Consider the following 23,551-nt stretch of genomic DNA (forward strand, 5'->3'; position numbering starts at 1 on the left):
ATTGTGATGATAAAATTACCTTGCATTTTTTTGGAATTTGCTCCCAAATTTACTTATGAATACAAAATAGACAAGTGCCAAATTATGGTTTATGCAGAAACTTTAAAGATATTCCTATCAGTAAGAAGTTTCCTCTCTGCTTTTTCCTGTTTTGATCTTTTAATAGCTGTATACACTTCTTGTTGCCTATTCAGTAAAGAAAATAAGCTGACATGTCTCTTGGGGCTTACACACATGCACCGAGTTGCCTTATCGTATTTCATACAAAAGGAATTAGTGCTTTTGCATGAAGGAGGTTATGAAGCACATGTAAAGATGAATGCCTAAGCTAAACGTAATGAAAACATCAAGTTAACTGTGCCACAAACATTCATGGATTAACTAATAAGGAGTTAATGTTTTATGTTCCTTGTAGATTTACAGGATAAAACAGGATTATTTTAGGTTCCTTGTAGATCACGAGATCTTGTTCTGTACGTTATTCTTTTCCAGCTGTGCTATAGCCCTTGCATCACTGATGTGGTAAGAAGAAAACGGACAATAGCCTTATCTCATTTCCTGCACCGAGCAAGTAGATCTTCAAATATCATTATCACCAGTCAAGCTGTGCGTCCAACCCAACTTAGGTATCCTTATGATGTAATGAATGTTGGAAGATTTCTTGGCCTAACTGAATTGGCAGCTAAATCAGCTTTATCATATACAGCACACAATGCCATTTATTGTGCCACAGTCAGACGGAAAAATATTTCAAAAAGTGGTGCTGAAGTTGCTGTAATTCGTGAAGGTGAAGATGGACAGGATGCCAAGTATGAAGGATTAAACAGCGCTGATAACTTTGTGGTGGATATGAATGACCTTGAACAGGTAAAGAAGAAAAAGAAAATTTTTCTGGTCAGCACAGACCAACAGCCAAGAAAGAAAAAGAAGAAGAATAAAAAGTTGTGTACTGAATAAAAGACATTGACAAAAATTGAAACCAGCAACGCTGAAAGTTTTAGTGTGCTTCTGTATATTAAATAGAACTTGAAAGTAGTGTTATAATTTAATATTCCTTATTCTTGAATTTTCAATCAAAATATCGAGATTTTTTCAAGAACACCAATAGAAATCCAAGCTGACTGGGTATACTTAATGGTGCATCAGGAACGGGCTAAAAGAAATGAGCCTCTGTATAAGTATAGCATAACTCTATCTGATAAAGCATCTGAATTTATGTATGACATGGCAGAATATATTTTGACTTGCATTTTTTCATATTCTTGCACTGGTAATATCTGAACATACAAGAGCCTGAGAAAAAATGATGTAAGTTGCTTAAAATGAGATAAGCTCTAGACAAGTACGGGATACCATGTCATTTCAAATGTCGTTTAAAACATTAGCATTCCCCAATTGGATATATTTGCATGATATACGGGTTTCACTTTTTTTTATGTATACAGTATTAGTTTTACAAAATGTTTAATAATTTGGGATTTTGACATTTATCATTTAGGTCAGCATTTTGTAAGGCTTTAGTTCTTTGTAAAAATATCAGCTTTACAATTATATTTACTGGAGAATTTTGGCATTTGATTAAGAGGATATGGCTCTGGAGACTAAAATCGTACGGTTTTAGTAGTGCTGGAATGTTGCTAGAGGAAAGAATTATAGGCGAGTGTTCAAGCCTAAATGCCTATGGAATGGGTTATGTTTTGTTACCTCAGGGTTAGTAGTCTAACATCTACATATCTTAGGATAGTCTAGGGAAATATGAAAAATGAAGCTGAAATACCATAAGAACAGGCAATTTGCTAAAAGCAGTTGGGAGGACAGTTATTAATTGCAGACCAGAATATTATTCATATATATGTATATAATATAATATGAAAACATAAAATGAATCCCCTGTGAGAACAGAGTACAGTAGTACAAAAGTAAATAAAAGAATGTACCACAATGTAAGCAAGAGGAATGACAGTGGAGCATCCTATGAAATGTTACTCAATGGCGACTGTAAAACTTTGTCGGAAAAACCAAATTCAGACTATGGTAAGGCAATTGCAGGGCATGTGCCATGCAACAAGAAATAGGTAGTACTCAATATTGAAATTTTAACTCATCTGGCAAAAGACCAAGATGGGTGGCCACTGAACCCAAGGGTAGGGAGGACATCCTGAACAAAAGGATTATGCTATTGTGCACTAACTAAAGTGAACTGAAGACACTACCTAGTCTGCCAGATGAATTTGGTCAACAATGATGTAGATAAATCAGTGCAGAAAAATTTAAAAGAAAACAAATGTACTAAGCATTTATCATTGTAAATACTTGGTATATGCAAGGTGTATAGCATTAAAAAACAATTACCTGCAGAAAAGGGAGGCACCTGCTTAGTAACTATGTAGATGACATGATAACTCCATAATCAAAAGGAGGTGTCTTTGACATGTCAACATGATGGAAGAATGCAAAGTAAAACCAGAAATCATTTAAGCAAATCTATCCCTGTGGCAACTAGAAAGAGCAAAGGAAAACTCCAGTCAAGGCAGTGGTATGGATGCAAATGCTACTGGTGAGTGGTATGGGAAATGGAACAGTTTTTCAACCATTGGCCAAGTGCTGGGACCTATGAGGTCATTCAATGCTGAAAGGGAAATTGACATCTAGGTCTGAAATGTGTAACGGGAGGAAAACCTCTGAGCTACACTATGAAACAGTTGTAAGAGGGGGTGAAAAGTCAGATGGAAGAGAATATTAATGGAGATACAGTAAAACGAAAAAGAGGTTGCAGTTAGGGGACGGAGGGATGCTGCAAAGACCCTCAAGTAATGCACTGACAGCACCACTGCTCTACAGGGTCGAGTTGTATGGGGGTCTGCAATACTGTAATCGAATTACGCGGTCATGTGGCTGCTCAACATAAGTGCATTGGTTAAAAGGGTGACCATGCTTTGGCAAATATTGGATTTTACAGCAAATAGATGTTTCCCCCATCATACATTCATTGGTATGTCATTACTCTTTGGAGGAGTACAATGATGTGCCAACATACTTGCAACATGGAGGGAGGGCTCTTTTACCTAAATACTTTAGTTGGCTCTAATCAGGAATGACTAGTTGTGCACTTCACCTAGTAAAACATTTTGTCCTTTGCATTGTCCACTCAAAATGCTACCTAGTAAAACTATTAACTTCTTGAAACACTATAGCCCATGATAGGTGTTTAAACAACACAATAGGGGATTTTATATTTTAACCCATCCAATGGGTTAAAATAAAAGTCTCAGGGCCACATGGATTCACTACTATTTATACTAGTAGTAAAATTTACATCCTAATTTATAGTTAAATTCAATGTGGGTCGATGTAGTTTATGGGTTTGGTCCATGAGACCATTCCTAACATACAGTACCCATATTCTTTATTAAATGAAAGAGCAATTTAAAAACCAGATATTAGAAAGTTTACCCAGATCACTGGATAACTAGTAGAAAAAGTACATGACACGTTTAGGCTGCTGTTGATTTGCAATCGTAAGATGTAGGCCTATTACATACAGCCTACCACCTACTAATATAGACCTTCAAGACTAGACTGATCTGTTAGATCATTTGCAATCGCAAGATGTGGGCCTATTACACAGAGCCTGCCACCTATTAATACAGACCTTCAAGGCAGACTAGTAATTTGGACAGTATAATAGTCCAAAGTTCTGAGCTGTAGATATGAATACAAATTTGCAATTCAAGAGTATGAAGGATATTAAAAACCAAGGCTCACCATTAAATTTACTGATCAGCATCATCTTTAGCTTTAAGAGCATCTGCTTTCCTTTGGGCAACACGCTCCATACGCCTATTGCGGGCTTCCTTAGCCTTAGATCTACGAGCCTCAGCCTGGTCAGCCAACATCTTGGCACGAGCATTGTCTGCTTTCTTCTTGTGAATGTACTCCATAAGTACTCTCTTGTTTTTGAAGACATTACCCTTGACCTGTTGAGGGAGACAATATCCAATTTTACTTTCCAAGCTCAAATTTTTCAAGATTAAACCACTGGTATTTATTTTTGCAAGTCAAATGCCTCATCATTAATGTACTTCTAGAATTTCAACTGTCACAAACAACAATTAAGAAGCATTAACAATAATCCAACTATTATGTCTGGGTCAAACTTTCACTTAAATTGCCTTCCCTCAATAAGTAACATATATAATTAGGTGTGGCAAAATGTACTGTAAAGGTACTTCTAACTTAAAAATCATTTCATAAACATGGCAATATCACATGTTAAAACACACTAACTCCTGGCTTAACTGCTTAATTACTATGGGGACTTTTGCTCTTTAAATTGACATTCATACAGTAAATCTTAGTTTAAGCTAGATATTACTACTGTTGTTTGCTCTTTATGTATCTTGAAATGTTCAAATATGGTTTATACTGTAAAGTTTTGCACTTATTAGAAGGGAAATCCTGAGGCTACTGTGTAAGCAACAAGCACCCAACATTTTACTTTGTATAATGAATAAGAAAAAATCTACCATACAGTATTACAACCATAACCATGGGCAATATATAATATTGAAGACATGGTCAACTACCCAAAGGGCAAACAAGTCATTATGTACGTTATCATCACAATAAGAAACTTTACCTCAGCTGGTTACACATGCATGCTAACACACAAACTAACTGCTTCCAAGGGCTCTTACACATTCACCTGCCACAAACATTTGCCTGTCTCAAAACGCATATAAAATAATGCCATGATTCACCCAAAACCTGGTTTCTAATGGGAACCACTATGATGTCACCATCTTCCCATCTATGCACATTGTTTCATTATATGCTTCCAATGAATTATGTGAGAAAAAGTTGAAACCCACCTTCATGTACAGCTCGTGATATAAATGTCTGTCAATTTTCTTGTTCTCACGGTACTTCTTCAACATACGACGCAGAACTCTCATACGTCGAATCCAAAGAACCTGAAACGAATTTAACATTTGAGGAACTTGCACTGTGTATGCAACTATGCTGTTTAAAATTAAGTATATTACTTGTATTACTTTGTCCAGTCAGTCTTTACCATTTTTAATGTGTTATTTTTCAGAAAGAAAAGAGAAAAAATGTAAAATTGTCTGTTCAACTCACCTTTTGGGGCATACGTGCATTAGCAGTACCCTTCCTCTTACCAAAACCCATGTGACGGCCCTTTCGTCGGGCCTCCTGCTTCTTGCGGCAGCGGGCACGGGAGTGCACATTGGGGGGTTTCTTAATTATAAGACCATCCTTAACTAGCTTTCTGATATTTTGACCTGCAAAAACATTGGTGGCATATTATAATAAAACTAATTTCCAATGTTCACAAGTTGGACACTGACATGTCCATTATATAAACCAATATAAATTTGTTTACATGGACATTCTGAACATACAGAAACAATACTTACGAGAGTTGGCTTGGCCAATTTCTCCTATTTCATTAGGATCAAGCCAAACTTTCCTCTTGCCACACCTTAACACTTCAGCGGCAAGCCGCTTCTGTACCTTGAGCGAACTGCAATCCAAGAAATTTCAGTTATTAGACTTTATTGCAAATATTTTTTCGGGGTAGAAAATGCAAAATTTTCTTTTATCTCATGACTTCAACACATTACTGCATCTAAATAAAGTTATTTTGGTGGCTTTTTATGCCAGTCTAGAGCAATCATTCAGTTGCAAAACTAAACAAAATGAAGTCTTCCTTGAACACTGAGCTATGGGTACCTGGATTATTGTCTGAGCTGTGGGTCTTAAAAAAAAAAAAAAAAAAAAAAAAAAAAAGTATGTTTTTCCCGCATTCACGTGCATGACCATCACTTTTCTTACAGAAGACATGATGCTTTTTTATTTTTTCAAATTTAGCAATGCAATAACTAACCTTAAACAAGGGTGCTTTGGATAAAAACCAAAACTTTATTGAAAACTGGGGGGGGGACTGATTTTTTTTATATCTTGTAATTTCTACTCATTCTACCTACATAATTATTTTGCTTCAAAATTAAACAAAACTGAGCAGTCTCCCTTGAAACTTATCAAAGCTAAAGGGTTTATTAAATATAATCAACCAAATATCATGAGTAAAAACAGGTACAAATGACTACATTATGTCAATTGGGCATTCAACTTCAATTTAATGTTAATATCTTATGCTACAGATGTAATTATTCACTTTTGCAATTGTGCTTCTGTGCATGACACTGTAATCACCACTTTGTATTAAGACACCTTTCTCTCATATAGGCTAATGGAGAAACAATTTGAGCTGTTTCTGTAAGTCAACTCGGCATTCGGTTTCACTTTAATTTTTACATCTTATGCTAAATATATAATTTTATTCACTACTGCAACTGTGCTTCTGCTTCTGTGCATGACACTGTAACCACCACCTCGTGTTAAGGAACTTTCCTCATATAAAGGGGAAATTCTAAAAATCTAGGCTGTTAAAGTTAAAGTAAGTCAATTGGGCATTTAGCGTCTATTCAATGTTAATACCTTCTGCTACAGATATAATTATTCACTCTTACAACTGTGCTTCTGTGCATGGCACTGTAATAACCACCTTGTGTTATGGCATCTTTCTCTTGTATAAAGGGAAGATAAAAAATCTGAGCTGTTATTAAAACATTAAATAAAAAAAAAAAAAATTGGAAAAGAAAAAATGGAGTTGAGAGGACAGGTTCTGCTGACACAAAAACCTAACCTTTACTAGATTGATGTGTCTTTTGAACTAACCAAACCTTGCCTCCTAACCCTATCTACAGCACCAGGCCATGACCTGGAGCCACCAAAGTAACACTGAACATAGGAAACATGGACTAAGCTTCCCTTTGGAGGTAGTGTTAGAGCTTCCTCCTGTTATTCTCAACGTTACCTATTCAGTGCCTTGACTTGGACAGAGATACAAGGATCTAGAAAGGTACACCAGAATTACTAAATCTGTTTCATGCTTCTGATACACAAGGATGCTTATGTGTAAATGTGATTTAACTTGCTTTTTAGATAACTATACAAGAGATCCACATGGAGATACTGTACTGTTTATCAATATAATTTTGGGACTGAGCAATGTACAAAAGGGTGCATATAATGCAGTACATGCGAGATGTGAGAAATTTAGCCCCCTTAATTGTTACATTCATCCCCAAGGTCCTGGTAAAAAATAAGTCTCTTGCCAAGCTTTTCAGTAGAAATAACTTTTTTTTTTTTTTTTACATCAACAGTGTATGAATTGTAGGCTAAGTGTACCAAGGGCAGTTTGCAGAATGACGGGACTACCTCCGAATGGAAGCTTAGTCCATGTATAATGTTATTTAGCGGGTCCAGGACAGGCAAAGGCCCCCCTCCCCACAGCCTGGTTAGGGCAAGGCATCCTACGCGAGGTTAAGGTAGGTAGGTCTGATTAGGTCATGACATGGCTTTATAGGAAAGGTTAGGTTTGTTTTCGTTCGCAAAACCTGTTCCTGTCATTCTATACTTGCTGCATGTACATTTAAAATACAAAACGAAATTTTGGTAGTTCCAACAAATAAGGACCATACCGTCCACAAACGCTGACCTTTGCAGTCAATGTCATTTTGGATTAAATTATTTAAAGTATGCTTACCAAACATCAGTTAAGCTAGCCTAGTTTCTGCAGAACCAATGCAGACGGGGGGGGGGGGGTTAAGCTATTAAAAAACCCAATACATCCTAACCTAACCTCTAGCACGAGGGAGTTTGTCCCGCGTCCCGTTCTAGATTTTTTTTAACATTTCCGTTCTTTTCTAAGGATACTTTACAGTACCCGGTCTACAGTCAACCCCTTTCATGTAGCCTATACAAAAATAGTCTTATTAGGTATGGATTAGCCCAACCACTCACATTCTTGTATATTAATTAGGACCACCGGAAGGAGAGGGATTCCTCCAATCTAGCATTCAAAACAACTGTAAAAGTAACAAAGAACTGTAGAGAAAATTCGCACATAAACTTCGCCAAAGAGCGGCATGTCATGCAAAGGTTTACTCCGCATTTATGCAAGCCCACAGAATAAGAACTTCTAAGTCTAGAGAAAATCTACAGACATTATCATTAGTCTGCATGCTAAATATAACGTAACCACGTGATACGCAAGTTAACTCTCACGGTGAGACAATTTTAATCGAATAAATTCAACATGGGGCAACAACGATGCGAACAGTCGACGGAACACGACAGCAACACATGTTGTATCAAGTCTACAAACTTTTGGCATTTCCTCAACCAGACGATTTTCTACGTAACTTTCCGAGTTTACACTAATATAACGGCCTTTCAGTTTACAATGTACACCATCACACAAGATAAAATAACTCAACAACTGTCAATAAACAGAAAACTTTATAAAAATTTACGTCCCTACCTCATCGTGGTACGGGATTGTAGAGAAAAGAGGGAAGTGACGTCATGACGTTAAGCATTCGTACAGAAGTCTACCTTGGTAAATATCTACTCATAGATTTATAATTTTATTCGCTCAGTAAGATTAATGATTTATTAATTAGATAATAAAGTAACAATATTTATTTTATATGTGTACTATTGACCTTATTTTAATATTTATTTCACTTCGAGATACTCTCACCGATGTCGCCAGATTCCGCAACATTATTATGAAAGTGAAGGGGTTGTGAGGTATATTTGGTTTTACATTGAAATATTTATGGCATATTGATAGATGATATGACACAAACAATTATTTAAATTATAGATTTATTATGTGTGTTTCTATGAAAAGCAACAGTTCCTGAAAAACAAATTGTTAATCTACTGTATGTGTTGGAAGTAGCGTTGATAAAAAACTAATGCACACTTTTCAAATAGAAGATTTTTAATTATTTACATACATACGTTATCGGGGTCTAAGCGATTGCAGGCAGGGCAGCCGATCGAGACTACAAAGTCTACCCCAAATCCAAATCAAAGTCCTTCAAAGAGAAGGCGTCGTGCTTACCCCATACAGATGGGAAAAAAGCACGTTAAAAGAAGACGAATATGCTATTAATAAAGCTAGATATAACACTACCGAATAAAGTCTTGGTACATAAAGATTTTGTAACTATTTTTTAGACTGCGGACAAGGGCAACTCGTCGCCATGGGAAACATTTCTCATCATTTCACGATTTCACTCAGATAAGATAATTTTATTCCAATCAAGCTATAACGTGTTTGTTTGATAACATAAAACTTTGCATACAAATGATAATGGAAAGTTTGCATAATGTTCTTCTTATAATACTGAGGCACTCACAATATCAGTAGATATGAATAAATTCTTTACACATTCATATTTCGTTTCACTCACAGCTTTCATTATAAGTGTGCTCCATGAGCACAGTTACCAATAGGAGATGTGGGAAAAAACATAATTCGGTCAATGATGGAAAGGTTAATTATCTAACATGGTCCTGGTAAAAAATAAGTCTCTTGCCAAGCTTTTCAGCAGAATTACCATTTTTTTTACACCAACTGTATGAATTTCAGGCTAAGTGTAACAAGGGCAGTTTGCAGAACGACCGGACTACCTCCGAATGGAAGCTTAGTCCATGTCTCCGATGTATAATGTTACTTGTGGGTGTCCAGGGAAGGCAAAAACCCCCCTCCGCCCAGCCAGGTTAGGGCACGGCATCCTAAGTGAGGTTAATCCAATTCTTGGATTATGATCGTGAAGAATAGCCTTGGGTTGCTCTGCTCTATCTCTCAGCCCCTTGCAGCTCCAATGGAAAATGTTTTCACTTTTTAAACCATTATTATGGTTTTTTTTACCATTCATACCGGCTGTGGATGGATAGTAAGCGTCGTATAAACAATTTTGTTTTACCCGTTTACCTTAGTTGGAGGATGGAATATTGGGAGCTCTGATTGTTAGTGGTTTAGGCAAATGGATTTGGTCCTCTTGAGAAAATGGATTTCTAGTAGGTGTGGGATATTCAGCATGCATAGCAAAGGAATTTGATGTCCTAATGGTGTTTGTGTCCAATGCAGCACGAATGAACGCGTGCTTGAGAATATCATAAAATCCCCAGAGATAGTAAGGAGTAACTTAACTGAATTCCTTTAGAATATATATATCTCCAAGGCAGATGCATTTCGTTTCAAGGACATCTTGTTGTTCCAAATCTATGTTGTGGGCATATCTTAGAATTAGTGAATGGCCACCTTTAAAGTGCAAGCAAAACCTACCAAAAAGACATTGACTTCAGGTTAAACTCTTTTGAACAGACCTGGCATTTCTAATTACTCTGACACTTTAATTCAGTGTAGCCAGTTTGATGACACTTGGAAACTGGCTAGCTTTTAAATGTCTTATTTCTGAATGGCAGATATCCCAAAGTTTGGGAAGAAGTCAATAAGAATTTGCGGTTGTTCCCACCTAGTTTCTTAACTTTATAAACAGGAGAGGGCATCAGCTTCTCCTTCCTCCGAGAGGTAGATCTTCGAAGAAATCAATAGTTATCTCAGTATCATCAGTATGTAGAATGGTTTTACTTTGTCATTTGATGTTCTGAGGCACAATGTTATTAATCATCTTTTGGAGACATTAAGAGGCTCTTGTGAATTTAAATCATCTTTATCTGAAGCATTATACTACATCGAAGCTGGAGAATTTCTTTAAAAAACTGAGTCTGGCACAAGCTTTAACTTTTAATAAAATCATATCCTTCATCCATGGCAGTAAATAAATAATTGATCTTAAAATTTGAACTCAAAAGCTGTTCCTTCAAGTGAGTAAAGCTCCCTTTGCAGCAGCCCTGTCTAAGGATGTAGTGCATCAAAGTACTTATAATCAGATGTAACTGTAAACTTAAGCCTTTGCACTAAGCTTTAAAGTTTCATGCTGTCGAACAAAGCTTCACAGTCTAATGACTTTCGGATGCATATGCAATACAGTAGATGATTACTGTACAGTATCTTCATTTACACCACCAACAACTTGACACCTCAGCATCCCAGTGATCTGGTTTGGGAGAAGTCAATAAGAGTCCATATCAGTGCTTGGGTTTCGACGGGGTTAAAGTCACCAGAAGGTGCAGAAGCCATCATTAATGCCTAGTGGAAGTCAGGAGATCCAAGGGAGGGTATCCATGTTTGGATGGGTTCATGAAAAAATCTTGAAGATATATGATAACTGCTTAAGGATTTTAAGAAAGTATTATTAGTTCAGTAAATTTACATTATCCATGATTGGCATAGAGTCGACTTACTCAATAGTAGTCTACTTTATACCTTACTCATACAGGATAGCACCAAAGCAGATAGAGGCTTAAGTGTATGCTAAATCTGCCCTGTAAACATGGAGTCATTCTCTCTTTTATCTGTAATGACAAGCTTACAGACTAAAGCAGAGTTCTAACCCAAGGACCTGCTCCCCCCCGGGATTCCAGTTGCCAACCTTGAAGATAGTTCCAACAAAGTGGTCCAAACCATCTTTGGGTTGGCTGAAGTCACTCACAACTCTCAGAATTAGCTTTGAATACAATCCACTTCCCCAACAAAGACCCATTTTCCTATTCATCTAAGCAGTAAATTTTAATGAATATAAACAAATTCACACTATTTACCTCATATAGTACCCAATATCAGCCTTGGAAGTGCGTGTAGTAGTTACAGAGGTCGGATAGTAAGATAGAAGAAAGATAATAAAATGAAAGAGATTGTAATACTAATGACGGAGAAAAGGGTATAGAGAGAGAGAGAGATTTAAATCTGAACTGGCTGAAAAGAGATTCTTCATGTTCAAAAGCCCCCTCTCGCATCACATGGTTTCAGCATAGAATTTCCTGTGGTGAAGCCATGTGACCTCAATATGGTACAAAGGACGGAAGCTGATAAGAATGTAAAAAGATTAAATTAAAGCGGAAAATTAAATGTCTGGGCATTATTTATTACAGGCAGTCAGTGTCCCATTTCACCTTCAGAACAATTTTTCTTTCGATGGACTCCAAAGGCATGATCCATATAGCATGAAGAATTGTTTGACACAGCATGGATTTGCTAAGTTTTCTGCAATATTTTGGGCTCACAAACTGTATTTCATTAATGTTATTATCATCTTTGTTCCTTTTCCTTTTATGCAGATAGCTGATGGCATACAGGAGAGAGAGAGAGAGAGAGAGAGAGAGAGAGAGAGAGAGAGAGAGAGAGAGAGAGAGAGAGAGAGAGAGAGAGAGAGAGAGAGTCTTCTTATTATCATAAAACTAAAACAATAAGGATCCTTTATCCAGACAAAGAGAAAAAAGAACTGATTGGTTGCCTCATATTATAAACAAATGTCACAATGATGATCCTCAAGAGAGAGAGAGAGAGAGAGAGAGAGAGAGAGAGAGAGAGAGAGAGAGAGAGAGAGAGAGAGATCCATAAACTGATGTAACAACTGTCCTGTGTAAAAAGAGAGGGAGGAAGATGTTCTATAAAAATTTGTGATCGAGATGAAGGTCAAAATCACGAGTCACACGAAGCAACAGCCTAAAATAACAATTTTTAAAAATAATTTGTATTTTTCATGGGAATAAACCATAGCTTTCATACATGGAGTTTCTTGCAAAAGAAGCATTTCGGCTGTCACTGACTAACGTATTCCCTCAGGGTGTGATATTCACTGTTTAATTTTCAAGTGGATTCATTAGCTTATAATGACATAATGCCGAGAAAAAAACAATAACCGACATTTCACATATTAAGAACATTTTATGATTCTAAATGTAATTTGTAATGGTCCCTTTCTGGTACTGTAAGATGTAATGATGGCTATTGTTATTTCATAATAAAACCTTGTAGCTCGTTATTCTTAAAAATATTAAAAACATTCCATATGTAAAAGGAAAGAATGACTTGATTAAATAAAAATGAATAACAAACAGGTCATCTGTCTTTACTGTAAGAACAATAGTGTCGTTTATACATTACAATATTAATATCTCAAAACTGAAATGAGGGTACTACTCACCTTTACCTTCATGGCCAGATACATATTAAACATCTGCAACATTGGTGGCCATCCACAGCAAGTAAGCTGAGTATAACACCTAAGGGGACTAACTAAAAAGATAATGTTCTCATGGTAGCATTAAGAAAGGAAACTGGTACAGATGGTGTTTCATGTCAAAGGGGAGTTTGGATAACTGCAGAAAACTCATAAGTTAAATCTGTGATGTTTATCTTATGTGTACTTAATTTGGCACTGTGATATCTAAAGCTGTGTTAGGATACTCCATGAAACATCTTTAAAACAAAAACAAACTTTATTCATCAAATACAAAATGAACATTTCTTCAGATACCGTAAAATAACTATTTAATACTGTATAAAGATCTAAATAGATTGTTGATGCTGTAGCTCTTGTAAGCTGGTAAAAAACATAAATATTAGTGAAGTCTTTTTATTTACTTCTGTGTAGATAAAGTTTATAAAGCAGATTTATAAAACGAACATTGGACAATGAAGTAAAGTATATTACTCTCCAGCATGCCAAAAATAACTTCATTATACTTCTACAACATTTTGTGTTGTGTGGTTACTACTGTATACTGAAATTCAGTACTAAATTTGGCAAGATGTGGCATGCCACGGATTCATACTGGCTGTTAAGAAAGACTGGAATTGGTATGCCATGGATATATACAGGCTGTTGAGAACTATTGGATGTGGCATGCCATGGATAATATACTGGCTGTTCAGAAAGATTGGAAGCAGCATAGCATGGATATATACTGGCTGTTAAGAAAGACTGGAAGTGGCAATGCCATGGATATATTGGCTGTTAAAAAAGATGGAATACTGTATGTTATGATAAAGTATATCTTTTCTCTGGTAGGATAGCAGTAGAAGGACAATCTATGGCTGTTAAAAAAGATGGAATACTGTATGTTATGATAAAGTATATCTTTTCTCTGGTAGGATAGCAGTAGAAGGACAATCTACTTTAAGTTACTAAACCAAGCTAGTGATTACAAGATGGCACTAGAATGAACAAGGTATAGAATCATCTCTCAATGCTTTGCACTCAATTAGCATCTAGCAACCTTTGGGGCCAGGTTGGAACAATTGGTAGCATGAGGGGAAAATATGCTCTAAGAGACTTATCACTGCATCCCAGGCCAACAGTGACACTACACACTGAAAATCTGCTACAAACATTACTTGTACATTGAAAGCAAATCTCACGAGTGTTCAGTAAGACAATGCTCTTTCATGGTTTACTTAAGGTGTTCTGAGCCTTCCTGCAGCTGATATCTAACAAAAATGAATGCAGGCAACATTTTAAAATTAGGTATAATGATGCCTAAAGCATCAATTTGTTTCATATGAACAAAATTGTTAATGCCTTGATGGATTCGTGTAATTTACTAGCCTAGCAAAGAGTGTCATTTTCCTTCCTTGCAGTTTCAGTGAACCACCATACTTTGCAGTTGCCAGTAGATCACAAGGCACTAATAGTGGAAGAGAGGGGGCTTCCCCATATAGACTTTCAATTGCTAGTTGTGCCTCTCACTTGGAAATTTTCACATGTAACTTAATCTGGCCTAGTGGGACTAGTAAAGGATGATTTGTACAACAAAAATTTTTTCAAACAAAATATATGAATTCCTGTTTAACAAATATGCATTTAGTATATAAAAACAGGTAATAATATTCCTAATTTTGTGAACTTTAATGTAAAAGTTGAATTACATCTGATAATAAAACAGTATGACACACAGTGCTTCTATACTTTTTGTATAAATTATATCAACACATTCAGTAGCAAAAACTATTTATGAGCTTCTGACCTCAAATCCATCTCTGGATAAGTATTACTTTAGCATATGCTTTTTTCAACCCAAAAGATATATTCAAATTAATTACTAACACACAAAAATATTAAGTACCATAAAAATCTGGCAATAAAACCTAAATGACAATAACAATTACATAATCTGATCACTCACTTCTCAAGCTTTACTTATCATCAGTAAAGGTAGGACTGTTTTAGAAATTTTTGTTTAACTTATTCCTCAAAACCACATATAAAATGGTTTTGAGTAATTTTTTGGCATGTTATTTAAATTCTTTTATAATTTCAGAGTATTCCCAGGGAAAATATTTTCCACCTTATACAAAATAAATTTTATTCTATAACTTACATAAAATGGACTTATTTTCTATACAAGTTCCAAGTTCTTTTAAAATGTTCTCTCCCAAAAAATTTATTTATGAAGGATAGTTTCTTTCTAAAGAACATCAATTTCAACAATCATCTTTTTTAATGGCCAAGGATAATTCTTCACCAAGTTCCCATGAGATATTCAAGTTTATTTGAAAATATTTTCTTTCACATCACCTGAAATACATGACCTGTCTGTAAATTATGTCTTCTGAGGTAGTTTACACTTTTTCTTCTAGGAAACCTTTTTTTCACATACTTTGCATGCAATCAAGTAGTTAGATACTGCATGAATTCTTTTTTCTGGAAAAATCCACTTCCACAGTCATAGCAAACAAATGATTTCTTTTTTGAGTGAATTCCCATGCAAAATTTGAGATACAGTACCATTTCCGAGAAAATGCTTTACCAAGTTCACTGCATGTAAATCATTCCTCTTGTGTAAATTCTCGTATGCTTTCTTAGATCACATGGCCCAGAAAATCCTCTTCCACATTAAGAACAAGTGACTGGTTTCTCTCCAGTGTGACTCTTCATATGACTTGTAACATAACTTTTCCGAGAAAATGCCTTTCCACATTCATTGCACGTGAATGGTTTCTCTCCTGTGTGTCTTCTCATGTGTAATCTAAGAAGACTTGCCTGAGAAAATCCTCTTCCACATTCAGAGCATACAAAAGGCATCACTCCAGTGTGAGAGTTTATATGCCACACGAGATAACTTTTCCGAGAAAATGTTTTCCCGCACTCACTGCAACAGAATGGTCTTTCTCCTTTGTGTATTTTCATGTGCCTTCTGAGATGGCTTGACACAGAAAATCCTCTTCCACATTCAGAGCAGGTGTAAGGCTTCTCTCCAGTGTGAACTTTCATGTGACATGTAAGATGACTCATACGAGAAAATGTTTTCCCACATTCACTACATAAGAATGGTTTTTCTCCTGTGTGAACTCTCATGTGTACTTTGTAGTCACTAGGCTTAGAAAATCCTCTTCCACATTCAGAACAAGTCAATGGCATTTCTCCTGTGTGAATTCCCATGTGAGTTTTAAGATGACTCATTTTACCAAATTCTTTTCCACAATCACCACACTTGAATGCTTTCTCTCCTTTGTGAATTCTCATGTGAACTGTTAACTTATATTTCACTGAAAATGCTATTCCACATTTACTGCACATAAAAGGCTTCTCACCTGTGTGAACTGACATATGTTTTCTAAGATAGCCTTTTCCTGAAAAACTTTTCCCACATATAATACATGAAAATTTCTTTTTTCCTTTCTTAGTTTGACGGGAATCTTCTAGATTCCCTTCAGGGTGAAATTGTTTTCTACATGATTCAGAATGTAAACTATTGCCAGCCTGGACATCTGTATGTAAATTTACAATTGCATCAGTACTGACTTCCTCTCTGCGTTCTTGATCACAATTAAGTGGGTCTTCCTCCTTCTCTATTGAATCATCTTTACATAAATATTGCAGAACTTCTGTGGATGGCTTAGAAGGCAAAGCATTGTCAATAGAGTTTTCATTAAAACAATCCAAATCCTTGTTTTCACATTTGATCTGGCAAAGTGACAAATAGTCTTCACTTTCACTTTTTACAGGAAGTTCCAAGGAATATTCTGATTCCATGTTAACCTTCTGTTCTTAAATGTTTCAATGACTGTTAACTTCATACATGCTGCACGAAGATCTACTTTTAGTTAGTCTTCAGACATCAAACTTGTTCTATTATTTTGCTTCCAATTAACCAATTCCAAATCCCCTGCATACAGGAGTACTACTTCTCTGCCTGATTTCTATTAAGAAAACCTATAATTTTACTAAAAATCATTCATTGAGAGGTCAGGGATACCGTACAATAGGTTAGGGATACCTTACAATTTCTCTTAAATAGTTAAATCAATCAAACATGATACGAGAATAATTTAAACACATGATTTTTTTAACCAAACACAAGTTTACCTTTGTACTGTATATAATGAACTTACACTGCACCAATTCAAATCAAATATTTTTGCCCAAGAACAACTAAATTGTTTTATTAAAAATTTTCATTAAAACTAAAGCACTTATATACAGCACTGAGTGCATGTGTATTAAAAATTAAATATAATCCCTGATTATGTTAATATAAATCTCATTTCTTTGATGATGCCATGAACCTAATACAGTATAGTATTCACAGCTTCAGAATATTAGACTGTATGTTAATGATAACAGAGTTTGACTAGTGATGGTCTTGCACATTTATATTTCACAGTTAATGTAGTCCTGAACATATCTTTCATTTTGTATTTCTTAGAGAAACTGGGCAGAAATCTCCATAATACAAGATCTAAAATGTATAACCTTCAGTAACATCCATAGCCATGATGTCCAAATTTTAACCTAATTTCTTTGGCTGGAAAACTCTGAAATTAGATACAGTATTGCAATGCGTAAGCACAAATAGTGTACAAAACATATAATTAAAAATTAAGATAAAATGAAAGGTTTTAAACAGATGAGACTATGATTCCTGAAATAGCCAACAAAACATCATATGCCCAAAAATAATGACCAAAGCTGTCATCTGGCAGGGCCCCTGCGTACCCATCTACTGGAATGTCCCATGAACACAGGAGACCTACCCAATTTAACTCTTTGTTGGTGGCCAAGAACAAGATAATAAAAGTGAAAAACTCATAGGGGATTTCACTGTCACTGAAGTTTTTCACTTTTATTATCTTGTTCTTGGCCACCAACAAAGAGTTAAATTGGGTAGGTCTCCTGTGTTCATGGGACATTCCAGTAGATGGGTACGCAGGGGCCCTGCCAGATGACAGCTTTGGTCATCATTTTTAGGCATATTGTAGATCCCTTCCCAATTTAAGCCAATTCTTAATTCCCTTAAACTTTAATACCTATACTAAAAAGTAGCCCAAAATATGTTAAGACAAATCTCCCTCAAACTGAGACAAAGTTTCAAAAATGCATTTTTTATGGCTTAATTTTGGAACAAAGTCAGTCTCATCTGGGTCAGCAACAATACCATTGGCTGGTATCAAGTTAATGGAGAATGAAATGAAATGACATGCTACTCGAAGTTTCTTAATACACATTTCATATTTTGTAAATACAAACCAATACCTTAAATGCCTTGAACTTTGGTTTGAAATGGGTTATCAAATATACTTCCAGTGAAAAATAAGATCCTCATACCCTTGGTGTGAGAAACTTCCCCAATACAAGTTTTACAAAACTTACAATGTAATGCTGTGGTCTGTAATGGATGAAACAATAAGTAGAGTGAAAAGGGATGATGAGTTTAGATGTATGAAAGAATTCACCCTACTATACTATCACAGTCCACCATAATGCTGAAGGAAAGTAATAAGGTATTTGTGGCATCTCTACTCTGCTGCTAGTTTGACTTGGACAACCAATAACTTGTGTTTGAAAATGGCTTAAGACATGGCCTTAACTTCATTAACTCTAACAACAGTGCACTGTCTTAGATAAAGGATCTGACATTTTTAATAGCTTCTACATACAAAAAGGCTATTCCAGATCTTGTCCTGAGAATCCAATACAAATCATACTTTTCTTTACACAGACGAAACATCCCATTTTATTACTAATTTACTGCTCTAATTCATGCACCTGTTCAAGTAATTACCCCTCATAACCCAGTTATCCTCCTTGAACTGTACATAATGCCTTGCCTTTTATTCATGTCTAAATAAATACACTTTCTTTTACATGCCCAAAATCTAATTACTGTCAAACTTGAGGTCATATATAACTTGGGGGCATACAGAACTACTCTATAATTAATGATGCTTAACAGTTTTACACAGTTTGACTAAGTGAGGTTCTTTGGTACATTTTTATATGTTATTAAGCATCGTTTGGAGTTTTTCATTATTTTGTGTTGCAAGTTAAATACCATAACCAACTCAACTTTTCCTCACCATTAGATTTAAAGTCTGGATATCATCAAATTGCTTTAGAGCCCAACACTGATAACATTGCCATTCCTTTCTTTTATCTGGAATACAGAATAAGTTCACTCATTTCTTGAGTATCTCTTTTGGCTTGATTGCTGGTGCAGCTTTGACCTACTCGGACAGTATTTTTATTCTTGGAGATGCATTACAAAGTCACCAAACTAACTTAAGTTTGAGAAGCATTATGCTGATATAATTTAAAGATTAGTCTTGAAGAGCATCACTAGTTATAAAATGTATTTTGAGTCATACAGTATATAATTTGGAGTATGACCCATACATGACAGTGTATGAGCTATTAATGATTATCTCATCCCTAATAGATGTAAGACAGCCTTTGGATTAATTATAAATTCACCAAAGTTCATTTCAAACAATAAAAGAAGCAATTACTAAGAATATTTTCACTTTTCCTAACTTTGAGATAGATTTTCTAATCACTGGTGATGCAAGTTAAATAGCAATAGAAGGGTAATGCTGGAAACAGATGATGGTATAACACATCCTATCTCTTTTTTTTTTTCTTCAGTGCATTAAAGGACCAAATTAAAATGGACAACTGGGGGATGTAAATTTTTTGTATGACATTTCATTTATATTTTATTGAGACATCAACTTCTTAAATATATTTTCAGAAAATCTGATTTATCAAGCAGGCAAACATGTTAGTTAGCAATGCTAGGTGAATATGACATCATAACATTTCAATATCTACAAATAAGGTTGCTGATGCTCTTTCAAGACTGGTGGCAATTGTAACTGAATAAACCGTGTAAAAATTTCTAAACTTCAGGACATGTCAGAATTCTAAAATTTGCCTAAAGGGCATAAACTACCCTGACCATGAAACAGCCCTTGAAAAATCCTAAATCCATGTGGGCAGAGTGATTACAACGCCATCTAGGAAGAGAAAACATAACTTCCGAATCTATAATGGGCCTTGGAGAGAGATGCTCGCTCCTAGAATTCTGTCAGCGGCCCCAGTGGGCGGAGGTCTGTTAGTATCAAAAGTAACTTTTGCTGTGAACTAATTCACTTGCCCTCCATCTTGCTGGCCTTCATAAGAAGAGAACTTCAGCTCATAAAGAAAGGTAAAGTACCAGAATTTAAGGTTTTTTGTCAGCCATGTTCCCTATTCCCTTCAACGATTCTCCTTTCTCTTCATAGTGCGATATACCTACAGTGAGACCTGAATTGCTTATATTTTGTCCTGTTTCATTTGCAAAGCATTTATGAGGAGTGTAACGTAATCGTGTGATATTCGAGACACTGGAATAGAGTTCAGTCTAGGCATCTTTTATGTAATTCCTCGATTCCTTCATTACAGTGCTAGTTTCGGTTGAGTAACCATAAGTGTTTTGACAAATTAGGAGTATTCAGCTGTGGATCTGCGTATCATCTTGTGTGCGTACTGGCTCACTACTTCGTTTTCAACGTCCTTTGAAGCAGGCAACCCATTGTATACCCTCCAGGAAATTCTCCGTCATTTGCTCTCACCCTATTATACCAGAATTACGCTACCATTCTTCTGATGAGTTTTCTTTTGTAAATATAATGAATTAAGTTAAACCCCAGAGTTTATCTAATCACTCACCTCTTGAAGTAGGCCTTCAGCTTGTTTGTAATTTTAGCTGCCTCAAGGCCCGAGTCCAGATTTTTATGGTAATTAAGGTAAGCTGCGTATCATCCTAGTATACCTCATTTATCTAGCAAGACCCCAGCTTTAAAATTACAACAATCTACTTACCAAGCAACTACAAAGCTAACAGCTTCCTACCACAGCAGACCAAAAATTCAAATTTTGCAGTGGCGCCACCAGGGCACCATCGGTAGTGTAGGTGACAGGGTCATCCCACTATCAGGACTGACAGAAACTCAGCAGGAAACATCAATTCGTTTGAGCCAAAAACATCCATCTGTGGGGATGGAGGGAGGGCTCCAATTATGTAACTGCTTGGTAAATATACAGGTGTTATCCTACTTACAATGGGTTTAGGTTCCAAAAAACCCATCGTTTGTTGGAAAAAACGTATCTCGAATATAACCTAGACTACACTAGGGTATTTAGTACCATCCATACATACATGGTAGCCTAGTCTACACTATAAATTATACTCTGTACAGTACATATATAGTATAGTACAGTAATTATTATCAGCTAATTCTGGAGATTCATGCAGAATGACTTATGATAATTCAGTACAAAGAGAAACTGAATAACAAACAAGAATTAGCTTAGCCTACACTATGGTATATCATATACATATACGGTAGCCTAGCCTACATCATACTGTACACTATATTCACATATTAATGTTGTATATTACTACAAACGTCAACATAACAAATATGCATCTTTTCCATGGATCTTTCAAAAAGTTATGCTTTACTTCACTGTATCCAGTAATACTCATGTATTCTCATATTGCTTTTGTATTATAAAATACGATCATAGCGATTAATGCTTTGGTTTGGAAATCGATTACGCAGTAAGTTTATTTCGCCTTATTTAACTCAGTTCAGAGCACTTTTCTTGCTTCTTGTTAACATAAATGAATCTCTAGATACTTTATTTATACGGGACAGGGTTATTTTTCGTTATATGAGACTCTGGACTGTCCCAGGCTGACTACCGAATCTGAGTTTATGAAGGAGGTGGATCATAAAAACTGCAGGAGGGTTGAGGACTAATAATGACTTCCTTAAGCCTCTTAACAGGAGGAGAGCTGTCTGTAGTCGCAGAATGCCTCTTCAGAGGACGAGACATGGAAGACAACGCCTTCCATCTGATGACGAATCTTCTGAGTCAGACATATGATGTGCACTAAAAGACACACCTTTCCAGTGGCACTCGGTCAACAACTGGGAATGTGCAACAGGCTTGACAGAGGGGACGACTGCCTGTGGGCAAACCCTACCAGCCTCCCTTCGACCTCTGGTATGTCTTCTCCCCAGTGCAGGGTAGTGAGACAAGGACCTTCATCTAGGAACACTAGTAGGATGGACAGCCGCCTCCTCAGAAAACACAACACTCACTCTGCACTTTACTAGCACTGGGAACATTGACACTCATAGCACACACACCTGGAACAGAAGCTTTATCAACAAAAGCCTTAAATGATATACAATACCTAGAATCATGACCGTATTGGCCAAGAACTCCAACTTCTTATCGACCCTAGATTCAAGACTGGCGATGGTGTTGAGATCAGAAGCATGGGAAGACGGTAAAGGAGTATGTGGTAAATCAATAGGAGGGCTCAAGATGGGGGAAACAGAAGGGATAAGTGGAGAAGAAACAGTGCTACCCTCAGCTACTGAAGGCAAAGGAATAGCTTCTAAGCTAGCTCTATGCTCCGCTCTAAGAGCAGCCTTCCTCTGCCTATCTTTATCAAGCTTATTGGAATAAGACCGATAAACCTTCCACTGCTGTGCATCCCAATCCTGACATTCCTAACAAGTAATCTCCCCATTACAATCTTGCCCCCTACATTTAATACATTTAGTATGATAATCATACATAATCTTACTTAACCTAGTTTACATCCCTCGGTACAAAACTGAACGCTAGAAGAACTAGAATCTGACATGGCAAATAGTGAATTATTATTATTATTGTTATTATTAAGATAGTTTAACCAGACCACTGAGCTGACTACCAGCTCTCATAGAGCTGGCCCAAAGGATTAGGATGAAATATAAGGTCTAAGCCAAAGGCCTAGAATTGGGACCAAATAGGTCATTCAGGTGATGATGAATGAATCAAAATGAAGTTTAATGTAAAAAACTGTAAAATGAACACGCTTTACACTAAAACACATGTATACAATAAATACATTTGCTCATTTCCATAAATACAAAAAAAATTAACGATTAAAAGGAATAAAATAAAATTTCAAAAAAATTAAAAATTAAAATTCAGAATAAATTCCAAAAATAATTTTTTTTTACTCATTAAATGCCCTATGGGCTTCTGTATTTGCATAATTTACTTGATTTTATGTTTTGTATATTAAGTTACACTTCATGAATGTTAAAATTGGGATGACTGAAAATGTATAAGACTCCGACAAACTTTCCCCCCATCGATTTATTTCCAAAGGTTGATACTTGCTGTTGGTTATATTTTGGACAGTCACACAACACATGTTTGACTGTTATCAGCACTTTACATTCTGGCCATTCAGGAGGAGGGCCACATGGACTGTTCATCAAGTGTCCATGTGTCAAATGAGTATGACCTATTTGCAGATGTGTCAGAATTACTTGTGTGCGTCTCTCCCTCTCTCTGACATGTTGAGCTCCATTTTCCAACACTGGATTTGATCTGTTTCAATTTATTATCTGTAGGTTCCTCGTTCCATA

At 36.0% G+C, this 23,551-nt stretch overlaps 3 protein-coding genes across 3 annotated transcripts in view; 1 reads left to right on the forward strand and 2 right to left on the reverse strand.

Annotated features, from left to right (window-relative positions):
- The window catches only part of Rpp30 (ribonuclease P protein subunit Rpp30), a 37,659-nt gene extending 36,627 nt beyond the window's left edge, over positions 1-1,032 (forward strand). The window contains exon 4 of the mRNA XM_067083500.1: positions 493-1,032. Coding sequence (XP_066939601.1) covers positions 493-957 — 465 coding nt within the window. The 3' untranslated portion in view covers positions 958-1,032. The remainder of the gene's footprint in view (positions 1-492) is intronic.
- Positions 1,033-3,761: 2,729 nt separating this feature from the next.
- On the reverse strand, positions 3,762-8,463 carry RpL19 (ribosomal protein L19). Its single transcript, XM_067083501.1, has 5 exons — positions 8,411-8,463; positions 5,439-5,545; positions 5,140-5,303; positions 4,872-4,973; positions 3,762-3,977 (listed from the first exon to the last, which is right to left on the reverse strand). The coding sequence occupies exons 1-5, from the start codon at positions 8,413-8,415 to the stop codon at positions 3,774-3,776; spliced, it is 582 nt and encodes a 193-aa protein (XP_066939602.1). The 5' UTR covers positions 8,416-8,463; the 3' UTR covers positions 3,762-3,773.
- Positions 8,464-14,677: 6,214 nt separating this feature from the next.
- Positions 14,678-23,551, reverse strand: part of LOC136826281 (zinc finger protein OZF-like) — a 31,048-nt gene continuing 22,174 nt past the window's right edge. Inside the window, exon 3 of the mRNA XM_067083476.1 lies at positions 14,678-17,608. Within this exon, the coding sequence (XP_066939577.1) occupies positions 15,687-16,826 (1,140 nt within the window). The 5' untranslated portion in view covers positions 16,827-17,608 and the 3' untranslated portion in view covers positions 14,678-15,686. The remainder of the gene's footprint in view (positions 17,609-23,551) is intronic.

The sequence above is a fragment of the Macrobrachium rosenbergii genome, chromosome 40 (assembly GCF_040412425.1).
Source record: "Macrobrachium rosenbergii isolate ZJJX-2024 chromosome 40, ASM4041242v1, whole genome shotgun sequence".
NCBI lineage: Eukaryota > Metazoa > Arthropoda > Malacostraca > Decapoda > Palaemonidae > Macrobrachium > Macrobrachium rosenbergii.